Below are 21,019 nucleotides of genomic sequence, written 5' to 3'. Positions count from 1 at the left end.
AAGAAAGGCTGAAAATATAGAGAAGATGTGAGGGTGGCGTGGCATGTCTAGGATCGCAAAGAGTTAAGCCAAGACTTCCCCCATGTAGTAGCAGATAAAGATACTTGGTTGATAGATAAACAGAAGAGAAAAGTTTAAAAAGTCAAACTAGAACTCAGAGAAAGCAACCGGAAGAAGGAGAGAGAGTTTGTACTTTCTAGCCTAGCCTAGGGGACAATTTTACAATGTATTGGTACAAAAATAACGAATGGCTAAAATGAGTTAGTTATAATTTTGTAGGTTTTACCCAGAAAAGAAAAAGAAAAATGATGGGAGTTGGAGTTGGAGTTGTACAGACACAACAGGCGCACAGTCTGTCAACCATGTGTTGCAGTTGCACAAACCGATACCAAAACCAAAAGCAAAGTAAAGTAGTAAAAGTTGGTTTCTGTTTCTCTAGACATTCATCAACTATTATGTCCAGTGTTACCAATGTTAGGAGTCGACCCAGAAGTAGGAAGAGGACCAGTTTTGCAACCAGATCATCATCTTCATCATCATCATCAAATGACTCTTCTTCAACCTCAACCCCAGAGTCAAAAGAAAAAGAAGAAGTGGATAACAACAACAATAATAATAGTAATAGAAAGGGCCCTGATCTCAAAACGCTTGTGAGGAGATTCTGGAAGGTGGCAGCCCCATATTGGTATTGTGAAGAAGACAAAGTCCAAGCCAGATGGCAGTTGGCGGCTGTGTTTGCGCTCACTCTAGCAACCACAGGCATCAGTGTCGGCTTCAACTTCCTCGGCCGTGACTTCTACAATGCTCTTGCCAGTACTTTCACTACTACTTTCTAACTACCATTTCTTCTCTTCTCTTCTCTATTATTACTGTAACTTACTTCTTTTTTTTCCTATTTTAGACAAGGACCAAGAGCAATTCACGAAGCAACTTCTGTATTACCTGGGAGCCTTTGCTGGTGGAATTCCGGTGAGCACAATTTTGCTCCATTTTCTTAGGTATTCTATTTCCATTTCCATTTCCTCTGCTAATACCTACCTGTCTTCTTTTAAAAAACGATTTCCTGCAATGTTGTTTAGTATAGTTCATAATTTAACATGAGATTGGTTTTACCCTTTTTTTTTTTTTTTTTTTTTGTGGAGAAACAGGAGATTGGTTTTACCTTAACTTGTCAACAACACCTTTTTTTTTTTTTTTTTTTTTTTCTCCCTCTAAGAATTTATTTGGAAACAATTTATTTAACTGAAATTGAAATTTTTTTGCTGAAAGTACTATAAATAAAATTAAAAAATAGCTGAAATAGTATAGTGAGATTTATAAATATCAACAAGTGTAATGAGACTTATAAATAATAATAAAAATAAATTAACTAATAAAAAAGATGGTTTTTAAGCTAACATCATGCGCAACCTTAATGGGATTTTTATGGCCTTCAAGAATTAAAAGGTTATCTTTTGTATTTTAATAATGACAGGCCAGCAAAACAAATTAGGGAAAAATTGTATAGATGGAAAAAAGAAAGGCTGAAAATATAGAGAAGATGTGAGGGTGGCGTGGCATATCTAGGATCGCAAAGAGTTAAGCCAAGACTTCCCCCATGTAGTAGCAGATAAAGATACTTGGTTGATAGATAAACAGAAGAGAAAAAGTTTAAAAAGTCAAACTAGAACTCAGAGAAAGCAACCGGAAGAAGGAGGGAGAGTTTGTACTTTCTAGCCTAGCCTAGGGGACAATTTTACAATGTATTGGTACAAAAATAACGAATGGCTAAAATGAGCTAGTTATAATTTTGTAGGTTTTACCCAGAAAAGAAAAAGAAAAATGATGGGAGTTGGAGTTGGAGTTGTACAGACACAACAGGCACACAGTCTGTCAACCATGTGTTGCAGTTGCACAAACCAATACCAAAACCAAAAGCAAAGTAAAGTAGTAAAAGTTGGTTTCTGTTTCTCTAGACATTCATCAACTATTATGTCCAGTGTTACCAATGTTAGGAGTCGACCCAGAAGTAGGAGGCGGACCAGTTTTGCAACCAGATCATCCTCTTCATCATCATCCAATGACTCTTCTTCAACCTCAACCCCAGAGTCAAATGAAAAAGAAGAAGTGGATAACAACAATAACAATAGTAGTAATAGAAAGGGCCCTGATCTCAAAACACTTGCGAGGAGATTCTGGAAGGTGGCAGCCCCATATTGGTATTGTGAAGAAGACAAAGTCCAAGCCAGATGGCAGTTGGCGGCTGTGTTTGCTCTCACTCTAGGAACCACAGGCATCAGTGTCGGCTTCAACTTTCTCGGCCGTGACTTCTACAATGCTCTTGCCAGTACTTTCACTACTACTTTCTAACTACCATTTCTTCTCTTCTCTTCTCTGTTATTTCTGTAACTTACTTCTTTTTTTTCCTATTTTAGACAAGGACCAAGAGCAATTCACGAAGCAACTTCTGTATTACCTAGGAGCCTTTGCTGGTGGAATTCCGGTGAGCACAATTTTGCTCCATTTTCTTAGGTATTCCATTTCCATTTCCATTTCCTCTGCTAATACCTACCTGTCTTCTTTTGAAAAACGATTTCCTGCAATGTTGTTTAGTATAGTTCATAATTTAACATGAGATTGGTTTTACCTTTTTTTTTTTTTTTTTTTGGGAGGAACAGGAGATTGGTTTTACCTTAACTTGTCAACAACACCCTATTGGCCTATTACTTAATGTTATGTGAGTGAGATAAACAAGGAAAAACACTCCCCCTAACTTTTAATGTCAAACACAGTTCAATTAACTAGACATTTTTCATTACTTAGGAAACCCCATCAATTCAGCCCTCTGTTCTAGCTATTTGAATGCATTACAAACACCCCCCACAAAAGAAAAAAATAGAGCTTTGATCATAACTACTTGTTTTGAACAAATTTGTGATCTACCCTTCCTTCCTCAATTATTATAAAGTAAAGTTCTATTTTTTCCAAGTGATCTCTATATAAATGCTAACACCCATCTGCATAAATTATTCAAGTACAGATATAGAACTTGAAATTACCATTAGATCATGGAAACATGGGATTTGTTTATTTTGCAGTTTTTGTTTGGCTGCATATTAGAGATAAGTATCCAATTCCACATATATCAAACATATTTTTTGGTAAGTAAAAATTTTTTATTAGAAAAGGAGATGAGAATGACACGAAAATGGATATATCAAACATATTCACAGAAGTACCGGTTTGAAAATATAAATGAACCGATTGGTCCTTGGGGTTTTCCTATATATGAGCTGCCACTTCTATCCATTTTCTTTGCCACCATAGAATTCGTGTGCAGTATCTTTGCTATGTTAATGCCATTGCCTTCCTTACCATTGATCTAATCATATTTATATAATTGTCCCATTATATGTTGTTGTTTCACAGTTTTTTGTATTGAGAGATTATGCAAGAGACACTCTAGCTTTGAGATGGAGGTCTTGGATGACTAGATATTACATGGAACGCTATCTGAAGAATCAGACATTTTACAAAATTCAATCACAATCAATTATTGACAACCCAGATCAGCGGATTGTTGATGATCTAAGTTCCTTCACTGGGACAGCCCTTTCTTTCTCTTTGATACTATTCAATTCTGCTGTAGACTTGATATCATTTAGTAACATCTTGTATGGCATCTATCCTCCACTGTTTATCATTCTTCTTGTGTATTCGATTGGTGGAACAGCTTTAAGTGTTTTTCTTGGAAAGGTGAGTACCCTATGTTTTCAACATACAGTAGAATTTTTTCCATAAAGATAATACCAGTTTGACTGACTGGAGACTGTTTCACTACTAATTTCAGGGTTTGGTGACTCTAAATTTCTTGCAAGAGAAGAAAGAAGCAGATTTTCGTTATGGACTAGTACGCGTTAGAGAAAATGCTGAATCAATTGCTTTTTATGGTGGCGAAGATAACGAAATGCAACTTCTGCTGCAGCGCTTCAGAAGTGCTTTTGAAAATTTGACTGTATGGATGTTTTCACTCTTTTCCTTATGCTGTTTCCATTTTCCTATAATTAAAAATGGCCTAAAATTCCTATTTTGGCCTGGTTACCTATTTGGGTTTTCTTTTTAGTGGAAGGAAAGTTTGTTCCATAGCAAAAGTAATTGGTGTTACTAGTCAAAAAAAGTAATTTTGTATTCCTCATTCACCAACGAATTGGAGTTAGAGCCTTAGATATAAGCATCAATATTGAGGGTTTTAGTGACTTTGGCTCATATGGTTCTCTCATTAGGAATAGGAGAATTTTCTTAAAAGAACATGAGTGGGTTTCTTTGAAGAGTAGTTTGGTAGTTCTTTTGGGGTTGAAAGATGAATGCATGTGTGAGTTTAGAGTTTGTCTATTGTTTGAGTGGGAGAGCCCAATTGAATGTATTGGGGCTTTATGATTGTGAGGGTCTTGTGAGTTTGCTGGTATTGAGAGTTATTTTTGGGTGAGTGAGATATTGAGATTTGAATTAGTTTGGGTTTATGTGGGATTTTGAGTTAATTTGTGTTTGTGAGATTTGGTTGAGTGTGGTTGTAATATATATTTTTGATAGTGGAGTTTGGTTGGCGTTGTCGTATATGTAAACATGGAGTTTGCCAAATGACGTTAAATTTCATTGTCTTATGCGGATGATTTTATTTATTGTTCATGTGAATGTACTTCACTAGCCCCAAATTCCAAACCAAGTTTTGCTACATTGCAGTCATATGCTTTTGATTTGACAACTGCATGTCTCACACCTTGAATATATGCTTACATGATTTACATCATATGTTCTTGCATGAGGTTGTGGGAGGGGGAATGCTATTTTTACATTGCCAGAGTCTAAGAGTATTTCTTTAGGAAGTTCCATGATTGAAGATATCATTGAATTTAACTTCAACATCAAGGATAGTTTGACACCAGGTCTTTCTACCATACAATTCGATGAACTCAGGATTCTTTGTTTCCTTGGAAGGGTGTTTGGAAACCAAAGGTTCCTAAGCGAGTGGCTTTCTTTTTGTGGACAACTGCTCATGGTCAAATTCTTACTTTGGATAATCTCATTCTTAGCGGTCGCTCTTCGGCAAATCGGTGTTGTATGTGTCATTGTGATGGGGAGTCGGTGGACCACCTTCTTCTTCATTGTCCTGTTACATATACCTTATAGACTTTTATGCTTCAGGCTTTCGGTATTCATTGGGTTATGCCAGGATTGGTGACGGGACTTTTATTTGTTGACATCAATGGCTTGGGAATCATACTTCAAATATTTGGAATTTGATTCCAGGTTACTTGATCTGGATTGCTTGGTTGGAACGAAAATGTCGTTCCTTTGAGGACACTGAGAAGACTTTGGAAGAGTTAAAGGTTTTGTGCCAGTGTAGTCTTTTTGAGTGGTCTTGTTGTTGGGGTTTTATTGATTGTTCTTCTCTCTCTGAGTTTATGTTTTCTCTTAGATTAGTTTCTTGATTTCCCTCTTTTTTTGTTGTTTGTTTTATCCTTTTCTTGTTGTTCCTCATCATGAACAACTTGTATTTTTACTTTCTATTTTCATTAATAATATTTCTTTGATTACCTATTAAAAAAAAAAAAAAGGATAGTTCTTATAACAGAAAACGCCACTGAGGTTAGAGTCATTTTGGTTGACTTCAACATCCATACAAGTGGTACGGTCAGCTTTATTCAAGTGACCTTGCTTTTGGTTAATTTTTTGTAGTCAAATTTTGGCCTTAATCTTATGGAACTGTTAAGTTGGTATTGATTGCCTTTCTTCCCCACGGAGGGAAACTTAATTTTTGGAGAACATGATCTCAATCTTACTAGGTAGTGTTTCCAGCCTGCAAAGCTCTTTGCCAACAGAACTCATATTTGTGCTTCTATTTGAAGCGACAATATAGACATTTCCAGCCTATACACACACAACTCCCCTATGTTTGTATATACATAATGTGACTATATGCCCAATATCGCCATAAAAACAACAATATTTATTGAATTTCTTGATGAGAATTTCTCTTCTTTTATGAACATTTAGTGACAGAGTATAAGTATTGTTAGAAACCATGTTACACTCCCGTGACCCTCACTCAATGAGATCAAAAACTCTATCTGGTTGTAGGCAGCTAATATTAAACTTGTAGTGTGTTATCATGTTGTGATATTTATACTTTGAATATTTGTGAACTCATTTCACATAACTTTATTGCTGGATATAATTTATTTGACAATGTGTACTGTTAAGTACCCTACTCATATACTAACCACATATGCATTTTATTTATAAAATTTTTGTTTTAAGTGATGAATTATCAACTAAAATTTTCCATATTTGCATCTATGATTTTTGCTATTAATTTTCATAGATTATCAAATTGATATTGATATTTCCTTTGATATTAGTACCTTTAACATTAAGTGTCCGTTTGGTATCTTGTGGTTTTTAGTAGCTTATTGCTAAATGTGAGACAAAAAGATAAAAGTTGGCTTAATTTCAAATTTTTTTTTTAAAACATAGACAAAAAGCAAAAAGCATTTTGCTTTTTTTCCAAATGGACACTAATCAGGACCAAAACATTTTACTCTCCCTACTTTCCTTTTTATTGGTTCTCATCTAGCTTCTCATTGATTGTCAACTAATTCAAGTTTTTATTATCATGTTGAAGTCCTATTATTTAAATGATACCTGTGGTCCACTCTAAAGTATGGAATACTTTTATTGTTTTTCTTTGCAGCAATTGTTGATATCTTCTAGAAATCTAGAGTTCTTCACCAATGGCTATCGTTACCTCATTCAAATTCTTCCTGCTGCTGTTGTTGCGCCCATGTACTTTTCAGGAAAAATTGAGTTTGGTGTCATTAATCAGTCAGTATCTGCTTTCAATCATATCCTTGGAGACTTCTCTCTCATTGTTTACCAGTTTCAGTCTATCAGCGCATTTTCAGCTGTCATTGATCGACTAGGTGCTGTACCTTGGCCCTTTTTTCTCCTTTTATAATTAGGCTCCATTACATCTTTGAGCAATTACAACGCTGTTAAGTGGGCTACCCATGTGGCCCATCGTGCTTGGAAATCTCAATGAAAAAGGGATAAGATACAAGATTTGGGGAAACATGGGTGCGTTTTTTACTCTGCTATAGATATAACATGTCTGGAAAGCTTGCTGTGCTTATTCTTATCCCTTTGTGTTCCTGGAGTTCACCATGGATATCTAGTGTAATGGGATAAAAGCATCTCAATGTCAGTGTTACACATGTTTGTCCCAAAAAAAAAAAAAAAAAATCACTTTCATAAATTTATCAATGATTCAAGGTATTCTCAAATGTGCGATCCATTTAGTATGACTTAGTGAAATTGGGAATCCTCTATGGGGTAGCTGTAGATCTTTGAATTTGAATGCTTATTTACCTAATGATAACAGACTTGGCCCTCCACATATGCAGGTGAATTTGATGACATTTTAGATAGCAGCAGCTCTAAAAGTCTTTCTGACCCCTCAGAAGAGATATTTCTTGTATACAATAGTGTTAGAAGTTCACCTGTACTGGAGTCTAATGGATCAATGCCCAAAGACACGTATAAAAAATTACTGGATATAGAGAATTTGACCCTACGGACTCCAAGCAAAGCTACACTGGTTAGAGACTTATCATTGGTGATCAATGAGAAGGATCATTTGCTGGTGAGTGGTTTGTTTTATTTTATTTTTATTTTATTTTGAGGGGGGTGGTGGGACTAATCTCTGCAAACTTATGAGTGTTGAAGACATATACTGTTATGTACCTGTGCTAACAGGTAACAGGGCCTAGCGGGAGTGGTAAGACTTCCTTGTTAAGAGCTTTGGCTGGTCTTTGGAGTACTGGAAGAGGAAGAGTCACATTCTATGTAGACGATGGGCAATATCCTCAGTCATCAATTTCTTCAGATGGGGATCTTCCTGAAGCAAATACAATACATGATACACACAGGGAACTTAAAAGTCACATAAATAGAAATTCTAGAGGCATATTTTTCCTTCCTCAAAGACCGTATATGGTTTTGGGAACACTTCGTCAGCAATTGCTTTATCCTATGTGGGCTGAAGATGCAGTTGCCAACCCAGATAGTGCTAAACCAACTGGTATGTAATTATTTTTTATTTTTTAATTTCAAATGTTAAAAACTATAGTAGAAAATATCTCTAGCATTTTCTGCTCAATTCGTTTGTAATTTGAAGTACTTTTGAACAAGAAAGTGGAAATAAAAAATTCTTAGTTAAATATATATGGTAATTGATGGATCTTTGCTATAGGATATTGGATTATGATAAGAGAGTGTTAGACAATGATTGTACGAAAAGCTTACCTTGATAAGAAATGTGTTCAACAATGCATTTTAAGCTTATACATTATAATTCATCTCTTAAATGTGCAAGCACATCCAACACCATGAACTAACAAAGACCTTAAGAGTTCAGATACCTCTATGCTTTCTATATTAGCTTATACACTAACTGATGAAAAACATGCCATGTTGATTTATCTAATTATTATATTGAGTGATTTTATATCCTTTGGCTACTCATCTTTGCCATGTATCAAGTCCTTTTTATTTAAGCATTCTCAGCTTTGATGTTTTGAGTGTAATCAAATTTGTTTCAGGTTTACTGCCTTTCTTGATGCGTGCACAAATCTCAGGAAATGAAATTGAGAAACCTATTAAGCCCACAAACGATGATCTAAAACAGGCCTTAGAGGATGTCCGTCTTGGCTATATATTGTCTCGTTTTGGTAGTCTGGATTCAACATGTGAGTGGTCTAGTGTTCTTTCACTTGGAGAGCAGCAACGACTTGCTTTTGCACGTCTTTTGCTTTCAAAACTGGGTGGGACTAATCTCTGCAAACTTATGGGTGTTGAAGACATATACTGGTATGTACCTGTGCTAACAGGTAACAGGGCCTAGCGGGAGTGGTAAGACTTCCTTGTTAAGAGCTTTGGCTGGTCTTTGGAGTACTGGAAGAGGAAGAGTCACATTCTATGTAGACGATGGGCAATATCCTCAGTCATCAATTTCTTCAGATGGGGATCTTCCTGAAGCAAATACAATACATGATACACACAGGGAACTTAAAAGACACATAAATAGAAATTCTAGAGGCATATTTTTCCTTCCTCAAAGACCGTATATGGTTTTGGGAACACTTCGTCAGCAATTGCTTTATCCTATGTGGGCTGAAGATGCAGTTGCCAACTCAGATAGTGCTAAACCAACTGGTATGTAATTATTTTTTATTTTTTAATTTCAAATGTTAAAAACTATAGTAGAAAATATCTCTAGCATTTTCTGCTCAATTCGTTTGTAATTTGAAGGACTTTTGAACAAGAAAGTGGAAATAAAGAATTCTTAGTTAAATATATATGGTAATTGATGGATCTTTGCTATAGGATATTGGATTATGATCAGAGAGTGTTAGACAATGATTGTACGAAAAGCTTACCTTGATAAGAAATGTGTTCAACAATGCATTTTAAGCTTATACATTATAATTCATCTCCTAAATGTGCAAGCACATCCAACACCATGAACTACTACGGACCTTCCAGAGAGTCAAACACTGAAAAATAATTAGAACAAACTGGGGTTACTTCGATTATTAGGATTCGATCTGAAGACTTCTTTGATAACCAAGGCTCCGATGCTCTGTTTTAAACCACTTGTCCTAAAAGCTTAAGCTATTAGAAAGTGGACCAACAATATATATCAAACACATCATACATTGATGTACTAACAAAGACCTTAAGAGTTCAGATACCTCTATGCTTTCTATATTAGCTTATACACTAATTGACAAAAAACATGCCATGTTGATTTATCTAATTATTATATTGAGTGATTTTATATCCTTCGGCTACTCATCTTTGCCATGTATCAAGTCCTTTTTATTTAAGCATTCTCAGCTTTGATGTTTTGAGTGTAATCAAATTTGTTTCAGGTTTACTGCCTTTCTTGATGCGTGCACAAATCTCAGGAAATGAAATTGAGAAACCTATTAAGCCCACAAACGATGATCTAAAACAGGCCTTAGAGGATGTCCGTCTTGGCTATATATTGTCTCGTTTTGGTAGTCTGGATTCAACATGTGAGTGGTCTAGTGTTCTTTCACTTGGAGAGCAGCAACGACTTGCTTTTGCACGTCTTTTGCTTTCAAAACCAAAATTGGTTCTATTGGATGAATCTACCAGTGCTTTAGATGAAGCCAATGAGGTATCATGGATTTTTAATCTTCTATTTTACAATGCAAGTTTTATTTTTAGATTAAGGAATGCACCACTTTGCTTTGTTCTCCCTATATGGGAATTGAAAGATGTCTTTGTCTAAAGTAATGTACCTTTCCTGTCCAGTAAATATGGATCCTGTGGACTTCTAGTTAAGTGAATTTTCAGGAGATTCCAAGTTTTTTACCATGTGTAAATACTAGACAAGGAGATATGGATCTACTGGAAGTCTGGAAGAAATTATAGTGGCAGAATTTCCATTTTCTTGTATTCCACACGTGTAAATCAAACTTGTGTGTACATTTGAAGTCAAGACTACTAGGCTGCTAATATTTCAGGCAGCCAAGAGGTTGTTGAGTTGAGTTAAGATGGCATGATCCCTCTTCAATTCAACTTGAGATTTTAATGGTTGTGCTTCTGTTTGCAGGCTCATTTATACCAGCAGATTGGAGCAGCAGGCATCACATATATTAGCATTGGCCATCGGCGAACTCTTTATGACTACCACAACAGGAACTTAAGTATATCCACAACAGACCCCAATAGTAAGCAGCGCAACTGGCACATTGAATTGATTAATCGTGACACAGTGTATAATAAATTAAAGCTATAATTGTGGGCTTCCTGGAAATTATTCAGTGCTATTTGCTGCCTTTTGTAAGGTGGCTTCAATGCTCCAAAATGGGAAGGAGAATTCTAAATTGAGATTTGTACTTGAAAATGGCAGTTGAATTGCTTGGTCATCCATGCCTGTATATACTTATAGCCACTATGTTTTCAAGCAGTTATTCAAAATTTCCTCTTCCACTTTCAATGAATTCTCTATTTTCCACCTTAACATCTCTAGTGGCTTAACAGAGACCTAGATGGAGTCCCACCTTTATCATTATTTCTTTGTTCTTTTTAAAAGTGGGGTGAGGATTTCGTACTCCTTTTTGGGACCAAAATTCTAATGCCAAGTTTTTGGTATTTGCAAAATTTTTATCATCGAGTTCAAGGGAGATGGCATGACTTAGGGGTCTCAAATTCTTCCATCCTGTCTTTTCATGTGCTGTTGTAGGATAAAATTTCAATGAATCAGGGCATTAATTATGATATCCAGATTCAGTGTCTAATTGGATGAGATGTGCGGCCATGTGCTAGATCCCACATCGGACAAGCAATAGGTCAATTAAGTTTTTACATGTGATTAAGATGAACTCTAAAAGAAAAATCATTTTTGGATATGATGCTCCCTCATATCGAGACAAATGGGATCGAACTTGGAAGCTCCATGTGATTTGGAGGGTTACCTGGCGGATAGAGGGCAGGGGGGCCCTAATGGCTCCTCGGCCCCTGAAACAATATGGAAGGGTGGCCCTTAGAGGGGCCTAGGATCCTGTTTCTATAGAAAATCTGTCCCTTTAACAACCATATATTTACCTCGTGTTTCTGTTTTAAAACTGTCAGTAGTGGCCCCTACAAGGACTCTATTAGAAAAAAATGTTCCTTTAACAACCATATATCCACTTCATGTTTCTCCTTCAAAACCGACGGTACCGGCCCTTAAAGAGGGCCTAGGAACTGGTTTCTATAGAAGGAAAAAAAGGGGGTCCCTTTAACAACCATATCCAATTCTTATTTCTCTTTCAAAACTTCAAGTTGCAAAAACTGTTCTATGCCATGCGACTTAAAAATCAAGTAATGTTACTATTGCATATTTGCACGTACACTTGCTAGTGATTTTCAATCATGGCAAAAACGTATATTCGATTCATAACAAAATATATTTAAAAAAAAAAAAAAAAACGATTTGCTCTCATGTATTAGAAACTGGTCCATACATCCCTTTTTCTTTTCCATAGCCAGCAAAGTTTGTCCTTGCGAAAATAGGAAACTCAGTCCAACAAAATTAATTTTACAACTTCAGCATATACTTCTTGGAAACATAAGCCGTCATTCAAAAGACTAAACCACCACCACCACCACCACCCTCATCCAAAAGACATCTCCCAAGCTAAAACTTCTACCCATCCTCAACAGCTGTACAGACAAAACCGATGGCTACCAAAAAGCCCTTATGAGAGAAGGATGCGTGTGGAAGAACCTGCTACAAGAGAATCAGAAACTTCCTTCCAAGTGCACGCCATTACCATTGCCATGACCATTGCTATGACCATGACCATTACCATTGCTATGACCATGACCATGACCATGACCATGACCATTACCATTGCTATACACACCACGTACAGGACCATTGGAAGACTTAATTGTGCCTCCATTTATGTGGGCTTTCACCATTGAGTGCCCATTACTCATCCCATTAGTCACTGACTTTCTTACGTGCCCATTATCATGTAGAAAATTCTCCAAGTTCTTACATGCTGCTGCAATTAGTCCTGTAAACATGACATAGAATTTATATCAGCCCATTATTACAGATGCACATTCATGAAGTAAAGCCATTGAATTCTAGCCATTCAGTGAATAGGGCGCATTTATACTTTTATAGCAAACATAAATGATGACTGACAGTACATAACGAGGAAATATTTCTATTCTCAGATGGTACATGAGAAAAAATGAACAAGTATAGTCCCAATTTTGGGGACCAGGCATAAAGGTGCATATTTTATATGCCAAGTGTTCACAAAGGTGCATATTTACTATGTAGATGATGAAGATTGGAAATAATCTATAAATCAATGCATTGTTGACATATAAGTACTGGCTCAACCTTCTAGTAACAATCACCAACATATCAAATAATTTTATTAGTACTTGCCTTGCATCAGCACTTAGTCAAAAGGAAGAGAGATGCTAATGAAATCAACAATTGGGATTTAGTACCTAAGAACAGTGCAGACGGTTTCCCAGGTCTTGACTTAAATTCAGGATGGAACTGAACACCAACAAAGTACGGATGACTGGGCAACTCAATAATCTGCATTCATTATACCAATAAAATGCTCATACTTACTATAAATAAAAATAAATATGATGTTGAAGAACTGAAGATTCTAGTATTTGGTTCGACCCCATAAACTTAATTTATATAGAATACAGTATGACATCTCCCGCTACAATACATACCTCCATGCGCTGACCAGTTTCATCTTTGCCAACAAATGATAGACCAGCATTTTCAAGTTGTGATATCATATTAGGATTGACCTGTACACCATCAATAATTTCTAGTGACTACTCAATCAGGAGTGTAGTATATACTGCATCTTTTTGATAAAGAGTGTATGCCTTGACCATGTAAGACAGTGGGGAAATTTACCTCATATCTATGTCGATGTCGCTCATCAACAAAATCTACATTCCCATACCTAAACATAGTTCCAAATCATATTGCCAGGTTAGAGCTGAGAATGTTTGATGAGGATCCATTTATATAATCATGGGATATGGTGTTATCATAAGTTCCTATATGGAGATAAATTATTGAATACAAAGCACATTTATCATTATTAAAGGATACCCCAAGCAAGTTGTGAAGTGTGAGTGGCATATGAATGCATGCAATCTTAAGTCAGTCTGAAGTCCTTACAACTTTGCAGATATGCAATCAGGAACATTGAACTGAGTCCTCCTTGATCCCAGACGCATAGTACCTCCCATATGAGTTTTTGAACCCTAGTAAGTAGAACAGACACTAGCTTAACTAGATTGAACATTGATTACCATACAAAGATATACACACACACAAACACACACACACACTTGAATTCTTTTACAATTACTTACCTCTGGCATAAATATTACACAAGGATTTGTTGTTTCACTATCAAACTCAGTACTGTTGGCATCATGCAAACCAAGGACAGATCGTGCAAACTCAATGACAGCAATTTGCATCCCAAGACAAATACCTAGGTACGGAACATTATTCTCTCGAGCATATTTTGCTGCAAGAATTTTCCCTTGCACTCCTCTATCACCAAACCCTCCTGGAACAAGAACACCATCAGCACCCTGCAACGGAAGATTGTTTAGAAGCGTAATGGGCAAAATAAATCTACATTAATTTATAAATTCAATGTAATGTACATAGAAACAGAAGATTATTATAAGGCAATCAATTCTTCAAGTAGAATCACCTTCAAAAGATCCCATGCTGCCTCATAAACATCAGGGGCCTGCAAGTATTAGGAAATAATAGTCAATTGTAAAACATTTTCAATAAACAAGCGTAAGATAAGTACAATTCAGCACCCACCTCTTTTGCAGTAATGTCTTCAAGTTCTCCTGCTGCAACCCAATCTACAACAAGCTTCCTGTGGCAAGCAACAGAGGCATGCAAAAGAGCCTGGAAGAAGAAGCTATATATTATGACCTGAAGTGTCACAACTTTAGAAGCATGATATGTATGGTTTTTTTATTGGTCACACACAGACCTAGTGGTTCTTGAACCCACGATTTCACCCTCCATCCCATTATTATGAGCTATAGCTCCATTCATTGGCATGATGTGTACAAAAAATAAATAAAGAACACTTAATACATACAAAATGTATGCATGACATCCATATAGCATGAAAGAATGGTATATTGTAAAGGTTTATCTTTAACCCTTGCAGCCAGACAACTAACGCAAATTGTTTATACATATCTTTAACCCTTGTGTGCGTGCACAAATATGCCCAGTAGCCTTATTTCAAGTGTAAATTGAAGGACAAATCTGTCCAGTTAAAATTAAGAAGGTTGCTATCCTGCACCAGGAGGTGGGGAGCATATAAACCGTAAACACACGTCTGAAATAAAGACCAAGTAGGCTGTTTCAAAATGGTGTTACATGGATAATTGTTCCACAAAGCTACAGTCATATAATCCCTAAACACGCATCTGCTGCAATGAGACAGCTTGAGTTGCATATAATAGTTACTAAACTGTTGAAAGTATCTATATTGAAATATTAAATATAAATATATGACCATACAAAATGTGAAACAATTAACTTCAAATGATAATCTATCCTTTAATGTTTACAAGCTTTTCTAAAAGTATAATTATTTGTCACCCATTATCGAGCAACTTCATTAGAAAAAAAAAAAACCCTCAACATTAACAAGCACTAAATAGAAAATAAGACAAATATTTAGTCATGTATCAAAAGGCAAATTTGCACATGCATACACACCGGGGCAGATACACAATATGTTATTTCAAATTGTACAAGTAGTTAATGCAAGTTGTAGAGATGCAAATACTATTGCTCTAAATTAATTAGATTGGATGCAGAACTTGATAAATGTAAGAGTATGTTTGGAATGGAGGGAGATGGGAGAGGAGAGGTAAACAAATAAGTAACACATAAATATGACATTGAGAAAGATAATTATGATAATTAATGGAAACTGGATTTCCAAATCATTGAACAATAAAGCAACTTACCTTTAAAACAGAGAGGTATGCATCTGAAAGGCCAGTGTATTTTCCAACCATGGCAATTCTAACCTGTAACGTAGATGGAAGTTAGAGCATTATTCTTCACATTATTCAATAAATCAATCCAAAGCATATATGAGATGCTTGAGACCCACAGGCTTGTGTAATGTGTCATAAACTTTTGTCCTCACAGTCCATTCCTTTAAAGCAGGCTCTCTAGCAACACTGGAAATTATAGAAACGTTAATGGGCCACAAGAAAAACGATAGACTCTTAAACATTGTTGACAAAATTTTAATCCCATAAAAGAGATGCAGCGAAAGAAGCGAGAAACAGATTACACAGCAAAAATAGAGTGAGTTAGAAAGACAAACCCTAGAAGGTTCAGCTCTTTCAGGATTGCTTCATGTGCCTTCTGATCCTATTTCAGAGAGAGAGACAGAGAGAGACAGAGAGTGAGAGAGATTTTCAATTTCTTGCCTTGCAACAATTATAACCACAAACAGTTTCAGAATTGATAAAAGAAATTACTTACTCTTAATAGCAAGGGAATGTGCCATATGTTTGGAACATCATAGAGAGTGACAATATTTTCTTCCTGTAAATAAGTCAGTTCTTCTTAGAATAATATTGTAACTAATGGTATAGAGAAACGCAAAGGAAAGAACATCCAGCGCGTGCACATATGCATATGTGCAAGTATCTAGGTGATTTTACCGGCACATGGCAAAATTGAGCAAGTTTCCCCTTAACATTCTCATCAAGTGCCTGTCAAAACCATAACAATAGAAAAAAGAAAGAAAGAAAGGATCTTTGAGACTACAGCAGTCAAATTAAGTTGCTGAAAGAAAAATAAAGTGAGGGAAAGAAGGAAACCTTTGTACTACGACAAGCAAGAATATTTGGTGTCAACCCCATTCCTCTGAGTCCCCGAACACTATGCTGGGTAGGTTTTGTTTTCTATAAATTGAAAATTTTGAGCACTCTATTAATTAAAGCCATGCTGTTTTTGGAAAATATAAGACAGCAAAATCAATGATTCTATACTCAAGTGCAATTCACATTTACAAAACTTAGAACTAGTATGCCCCACAAATAAAAAAAATGATGTATCATATACCTGCTCACCAACAACATTGAGAACAGGGACAAGGCTGACGTGAACTAAGCAGAAATTACCAGGGCCTAATACCAGAAACACTTGGGTAAAACCAGCTCAAATAAACTCAATAAAACAATTTTACTTACAAGAACATGCAAAATTAGATGATGCTCTCATTGATCTTACCTACATGGTATGAAAATTGGCCAAGCGCCTCAATGAATGGCATAGATTCAATGTCACCTGCATCAAGACAAATATATTTTAATCTTTATAATAACAAGGGAAGGGCTCATCTTAATACACATAAAATATTTTAACATACCTATAGTTCCACCCAATTCAATGACACAAACATCAGCTGGACCTTCTTGTCCATCCACTGGTATTTTTGCAACACGCTCTATCCACTCTTGAATGGCATCTGTAATGTGCGGAACAACCTAGAGTAAAGCAAAGGGAAAAAAAAAATCAGAATCCATAAAATAAAATGGAAAGCTTAGTACAAGGAAAGAAGTTGAACGTCAAAAAGACCTGGACAGTCTTTCCAAGGTAGTCTCCTTTTCTCTCCTTCTCAAGAACAGACTGTTAAACATCAAGACAAAGAATTAAAGAGAGCAATAATTCTCTGGGATACTGAGCTCACATGATTTTTCATACTAACTCAAATTGGTAGACTTCACTACAAACAGTGGAAGAATTCATTTCAGTATACCTGATATATTTTTCCAGTTGTAATATTGTTGTCACGGGTTAACTTAACGTCTAAAAACCGTTCATAGTTTCCAAGGTCAAGGTCCACCTTCAAAATAAAACAAAAAACCAGTCATATTCTTTCCATAAAATGAAAACATGAAACACACACACCCTCCTTAGAGAAAGCATAGTAATCAGAACATCAATGCATGTGCTTTCAACAATAGGAGATGAACACAGATAACCCATAAAACCAGTGAAAGTATTGTTCAAAGTAAAATCAGAACACTCTTTGGCTTGCATTTATAATTCTATTTAGGAAAAGCTGATGTTTGGTATGCATTTGTTCTTTCCCACCTTGTATGATAATAGACGAACAGAAAATAATCCAGAATTTAACTTACCTCACCGCCATCGTCTAAGACAAATACCTCCCCATGCTCAAAAGGAGACATGGTCCCCGCATCAGTGTTCAGGTAAGGATCTGCATGTATGGAACCAATTTAGAACATAATAAGAATAATGCAAATATATAGTTTGAACCTTTTCAAGCCACCTTCCTCCCAATACCTCACTAAGGTTTGGACAAGCAATGAGAAATGACCCTTTTAGTGACATGTAAAAGAGAGAGTGCATTAAGCATGATTGACCTGCATAACTTCTTTTTTCAAGAATTTGGCATTCAAGATGGTAAATTTAAATTAAGCATCAACACTTTTATCAAGATAATGGCACTCAAAGGATTGCCATTTCTATGAAAAATTAAGAATTTGACTCCTTACAATAGAAACATTGGTTTATATTATAAGCAAAATATCTATTTGATGGAAATGGCACCATAGTCCTCTGAAAAGGATTACTGGAAATAGATGGTCTTGGTATGCATAAAAGCTGCTTAGTATGGTTGTTCAGCCAATCCACTAAATTCATTAGCCATCAAAAATTAAATAAGAAAAAGGGCAAAAATCACCATATTTCCATTTTAATTAATGTATATAAAAATAAAATCCCATTTTTGTTTGAAATCCAAATGCAAAGCAATGACTGTAAATGAGAAAACCAGGAATGAAAGAGTGGTATACCAATCTTAATTGAAGTTACACGAAGTCCACAAGCTATAAGCAGAAGTCCAATGCTACTAGCAGTGACCCCTTTGCCAAGACCGCTTACTACACCACCCGTCACCAATATATACTTCATTTTCTCTCTCTCTTTTTATACCAATTCCTTCCAAACGAAACCAAACAACAGCAACAATCACAATAACACAAAATTAATTATTACACAAACTCAAAAGCACACAACCCAAAAAAACAAAAACAATTCAAAAGAAGTGGTATTAGAATAGCGGTGGTTAAGTAATCCAGAAAGACCCAGTTCTCCCTTTGGGATTTTATATACAATATTATCAAACAGACAGTCTGAACGGAGAGAAAAATGTAACCTTGTTCACAATGGCGGTTTTTACAAAGACTATACTTTTTTTTTTCTTTTCTTTGCGGGGATTTGTGGTGCGTGTCTCTCTCTCTCTTTCTCTCAAAAAGAAAAAGATTCTGCTTTTGAATAAAGATTAATAAAAAAGAAAGACCAAGAAATGAAAGAATGAGACAAGAAAGTAGAATTGGATTCAATGAAAGTAATTTTGGAACCGTGTTTTTTGTGTGTTAAAGCTTAGTATTGTACCAAGAAAGGGTTTGTCATTAGTACACAAACCTACCTTTGTTACCTTTGTTTCTGTGTCTTTCAGTTTTTGAGTTCAGAGATGAGTTCACAATCTTTCTCTCAGGCGGCGGGCTCTCAAACTCTTAACCTCTTAAACTCTCTCTTCGCTCTCTTTTTATGCCTACTCTTTTCTTTTTTCTTTTTTCTTTTTCTTATAAATACAAAAAAAAAAAAAAAAAAAAATCAGCCTCTTGAATTTTTTTTCTCCTTTTTGTTTTTCTTAAATAACTCTAAAAACCGCATTAAAAAACAATATCAGCCTCTTGATTTTTTTTTTCTCCTTTTTGTTTTTCTTAAATAACTCTAAAAACCGCATAAATATCTAAAAAATATTTCATTGACTAATTATTAATATAAATGAAAAAATAATATTGTAATAATAGATCTGATTTCAAATAAGAACTAATAAGAAGCTATTAAAATTTCCAATATGGCATTATTATTATTAATATAAATGGCAAAATAATATTGTAACAGACTTAAATAAGAACCAATAAAAATTTATTAAAATTCTCAGTGTGGCAAAATAATAATTATTATTTTGTCATTTTGACTTATTAGGGTTTCTCCCTGATTTGCTCTTTTTTGGCGTTTATTTATTTATTATTTTTATAGCTTTTTTATAATTGGTCTTTTCCTAAAAGGATTTTTCAAAGTTGGAAGAATCAAAACAAAAGGAAGCAGATATTGTTAAGTGTTTACATGGAAAGACAATTAATGTGGCGTTTGGTACAGGGTAATGTTATAGGATTCCTGGGAATGTTTAAAGATTCCCATGTTTGGTTGCAAATCATACTAGGGAATCAGATGCCAGGGGAATCCTTAAACCCCTCTCAGTAGGAATGTGGATTCCCTTTAAAATAGGTGGGAATCTAGATTCCCAAGCTTAAAGGAAATTGTATTTTTTATAAATTGACAATTTTAACCCTTTTTTTTAAATGACTTGGTAGTTCACATTCAAATCTAAGGATAGAATGGGAAAAATAAATAATTTATTTAAAATTCTTAGGAATAAACCAAACATAGGAATAGCTACATTCTTAGGAATGTGATTCTTAGGAATCACATTCCTAGGAATCTGGATGCCAAGAGTAATGTGAATTCCCCCGTACCAAACGCCACCTAAGAGGATGTTATGTTAGTCACATAGACCAATTAGTCATTGATTCACACGGGACAAAAGGCAAACACGTAAAGTCCATTCCCATGCCTTAGTGCTACCTCTAGAGACTTTTTATATTATTATAGACTATTTACTAAATATATATATATATATATATATATTATTATAGACTATATGGTATATTACCCAATCAGCTATAAAGGCCATACCCCATGCTTTGCCAGGCCCTACTTTTTATTTTACATTAGTTTTTAACGATGATTTTCTCTACCATTTTTAACATTATCCCTTACTTAGGTTACATCATACTCACCTTTTCCTCGTATTCTTATATTGTATACTATTTTTTTTTTGTGCCTCTTTCTTGCAACTATTTGGATTGCCCTTGCCTTCTCTGTTTCTGTTTTTTACTTCTTATCTTCAATTTCAAATAGTTTTTCTTTAGTTATTACTTGAAAGAAAATATATTTTTTAAAAATATATATATTGTCAATTTTTAATGTAAAAACCTACCCTAAATCTTATCTCACCTTTTATTAATCAACTACAAAGTAAAAACCCACGCGCATTTGCAAAATTAATCATTAGTTAAAGTTAGTGAATGTGCCATTATCAAGTTCTATGTTGAGTAGATTCTTAAAGGGAAAAGGAAAGTTCTATGTTGAATATTTTATTAATCAAATCTTATTGAAAAATTCAATTGATACGAAGCTTTGATTTTCATCATTATTGTATGAATTTTTTAAATG

General features: G+C 35.1%; 2 protein-coding genes across 3 annotated transcripts; one reads left to right on the top strand and one right to left on the bottom strand.

Annotated features, from left to right (window-relative positions):
• The first annotated feature begins 16 nt into the window (after positions 1-16).
• On the top strand, positions 17-11,065 carry LOC112006371 (ABC transporter D family member 2, chloroplastic). The gene is made up of 9 exons (XM_065772550.1): positions 17-813; positions 902-969; positions 3,409-3,735; positions 3,830-3,994; positions 6,731-6,959; positions 7,440-7,678; positions 7,792-8,116; positions 9,969-10,240; positions 10,679-11,065. The coding sequence occupies exons 1-9, from the start codon at positions 306-308 to the stop codon at positions 10,862-10,864; spliced, it is 2,319 nt and encodes a 772-aa protein (XP_065628622.1). The 5' UTR covers positions 17-305; the 3' UTR covers positions 10,865-11,065.
• A 964-nt stretch (positions 11,066-12,029) lies between these two features.
• Positions 12,030-19,268, bottom strand: LOC112006369 (uncharacterized). 2 transcript variants are annotated; one of them, XM_024038651.2, is made up of 22 exons: positions 19,143-19,268; positions 18,508-18,652; positions 17,830-17,909; positions 17,445-17,531; positions 17,264-17,314; positions 17,055-17,172; positions 16,916-16,972; positions 16,748-16,812; positions 16,504-16,587; positions 16,345-16,395; positions 16,163-16,225; positions 16,002-16,048; positions 15,783-15,852; positions 15,634-15,696; positions 14,459-14,548; positions 14,340-14,378; positions 13,987-14,214; positions 13,790-13,875; positions 13,520-13,568; positions 13,327-13,407; positions 13,084-13,177; positions 12,030-12,632 (listed from the first exon to the last, which is right to left on the bottom strand). In XM_024038651.2, the coding sequence occupies exons 2-22, from the start codon at positions 18,623-18,625 to the stop codon at positions 12,352-12,354; spliced, it is 1,902 nt and encodes a 633-aa protein (XP_023894419.1). In that variant the 5' UTR covers positions 18,626-18,652; positions 19,143-19,268; the 3' UTR covers positions 12,030-12,351. The 2 variants fall into 2 exon arrangements, with proteins under 2 accessions (XP_023894419.1, XP_023894421.1); XM_024038653.2 differs by having other exon boundaries at positions 19,152-19,268.
• Between the last annotated feature and the right edge of the window lie 1,751 nt (positions 19,269-21,019).

The sequence above is a fragment of the Quercus suber genome, unplaced genomic scaffold, assembly GCF_002906115.3.
Source record: "Quercus suber isolate HL8 unplaced genomic scaffold, Cork oak 2.0 scaffold_60, whole genome shotgun sequence".
NCBI classification, from domain to species: domain Eukaryota; kingdom Viridiplantae; phylum Streptophyta; class Magnoliopsida; order Fagales; family Fagaceae; genus Quercus; species Quercus suber.
This window is presented reverse-complemented; position numbering and strand designations above follow the sequence as displayed.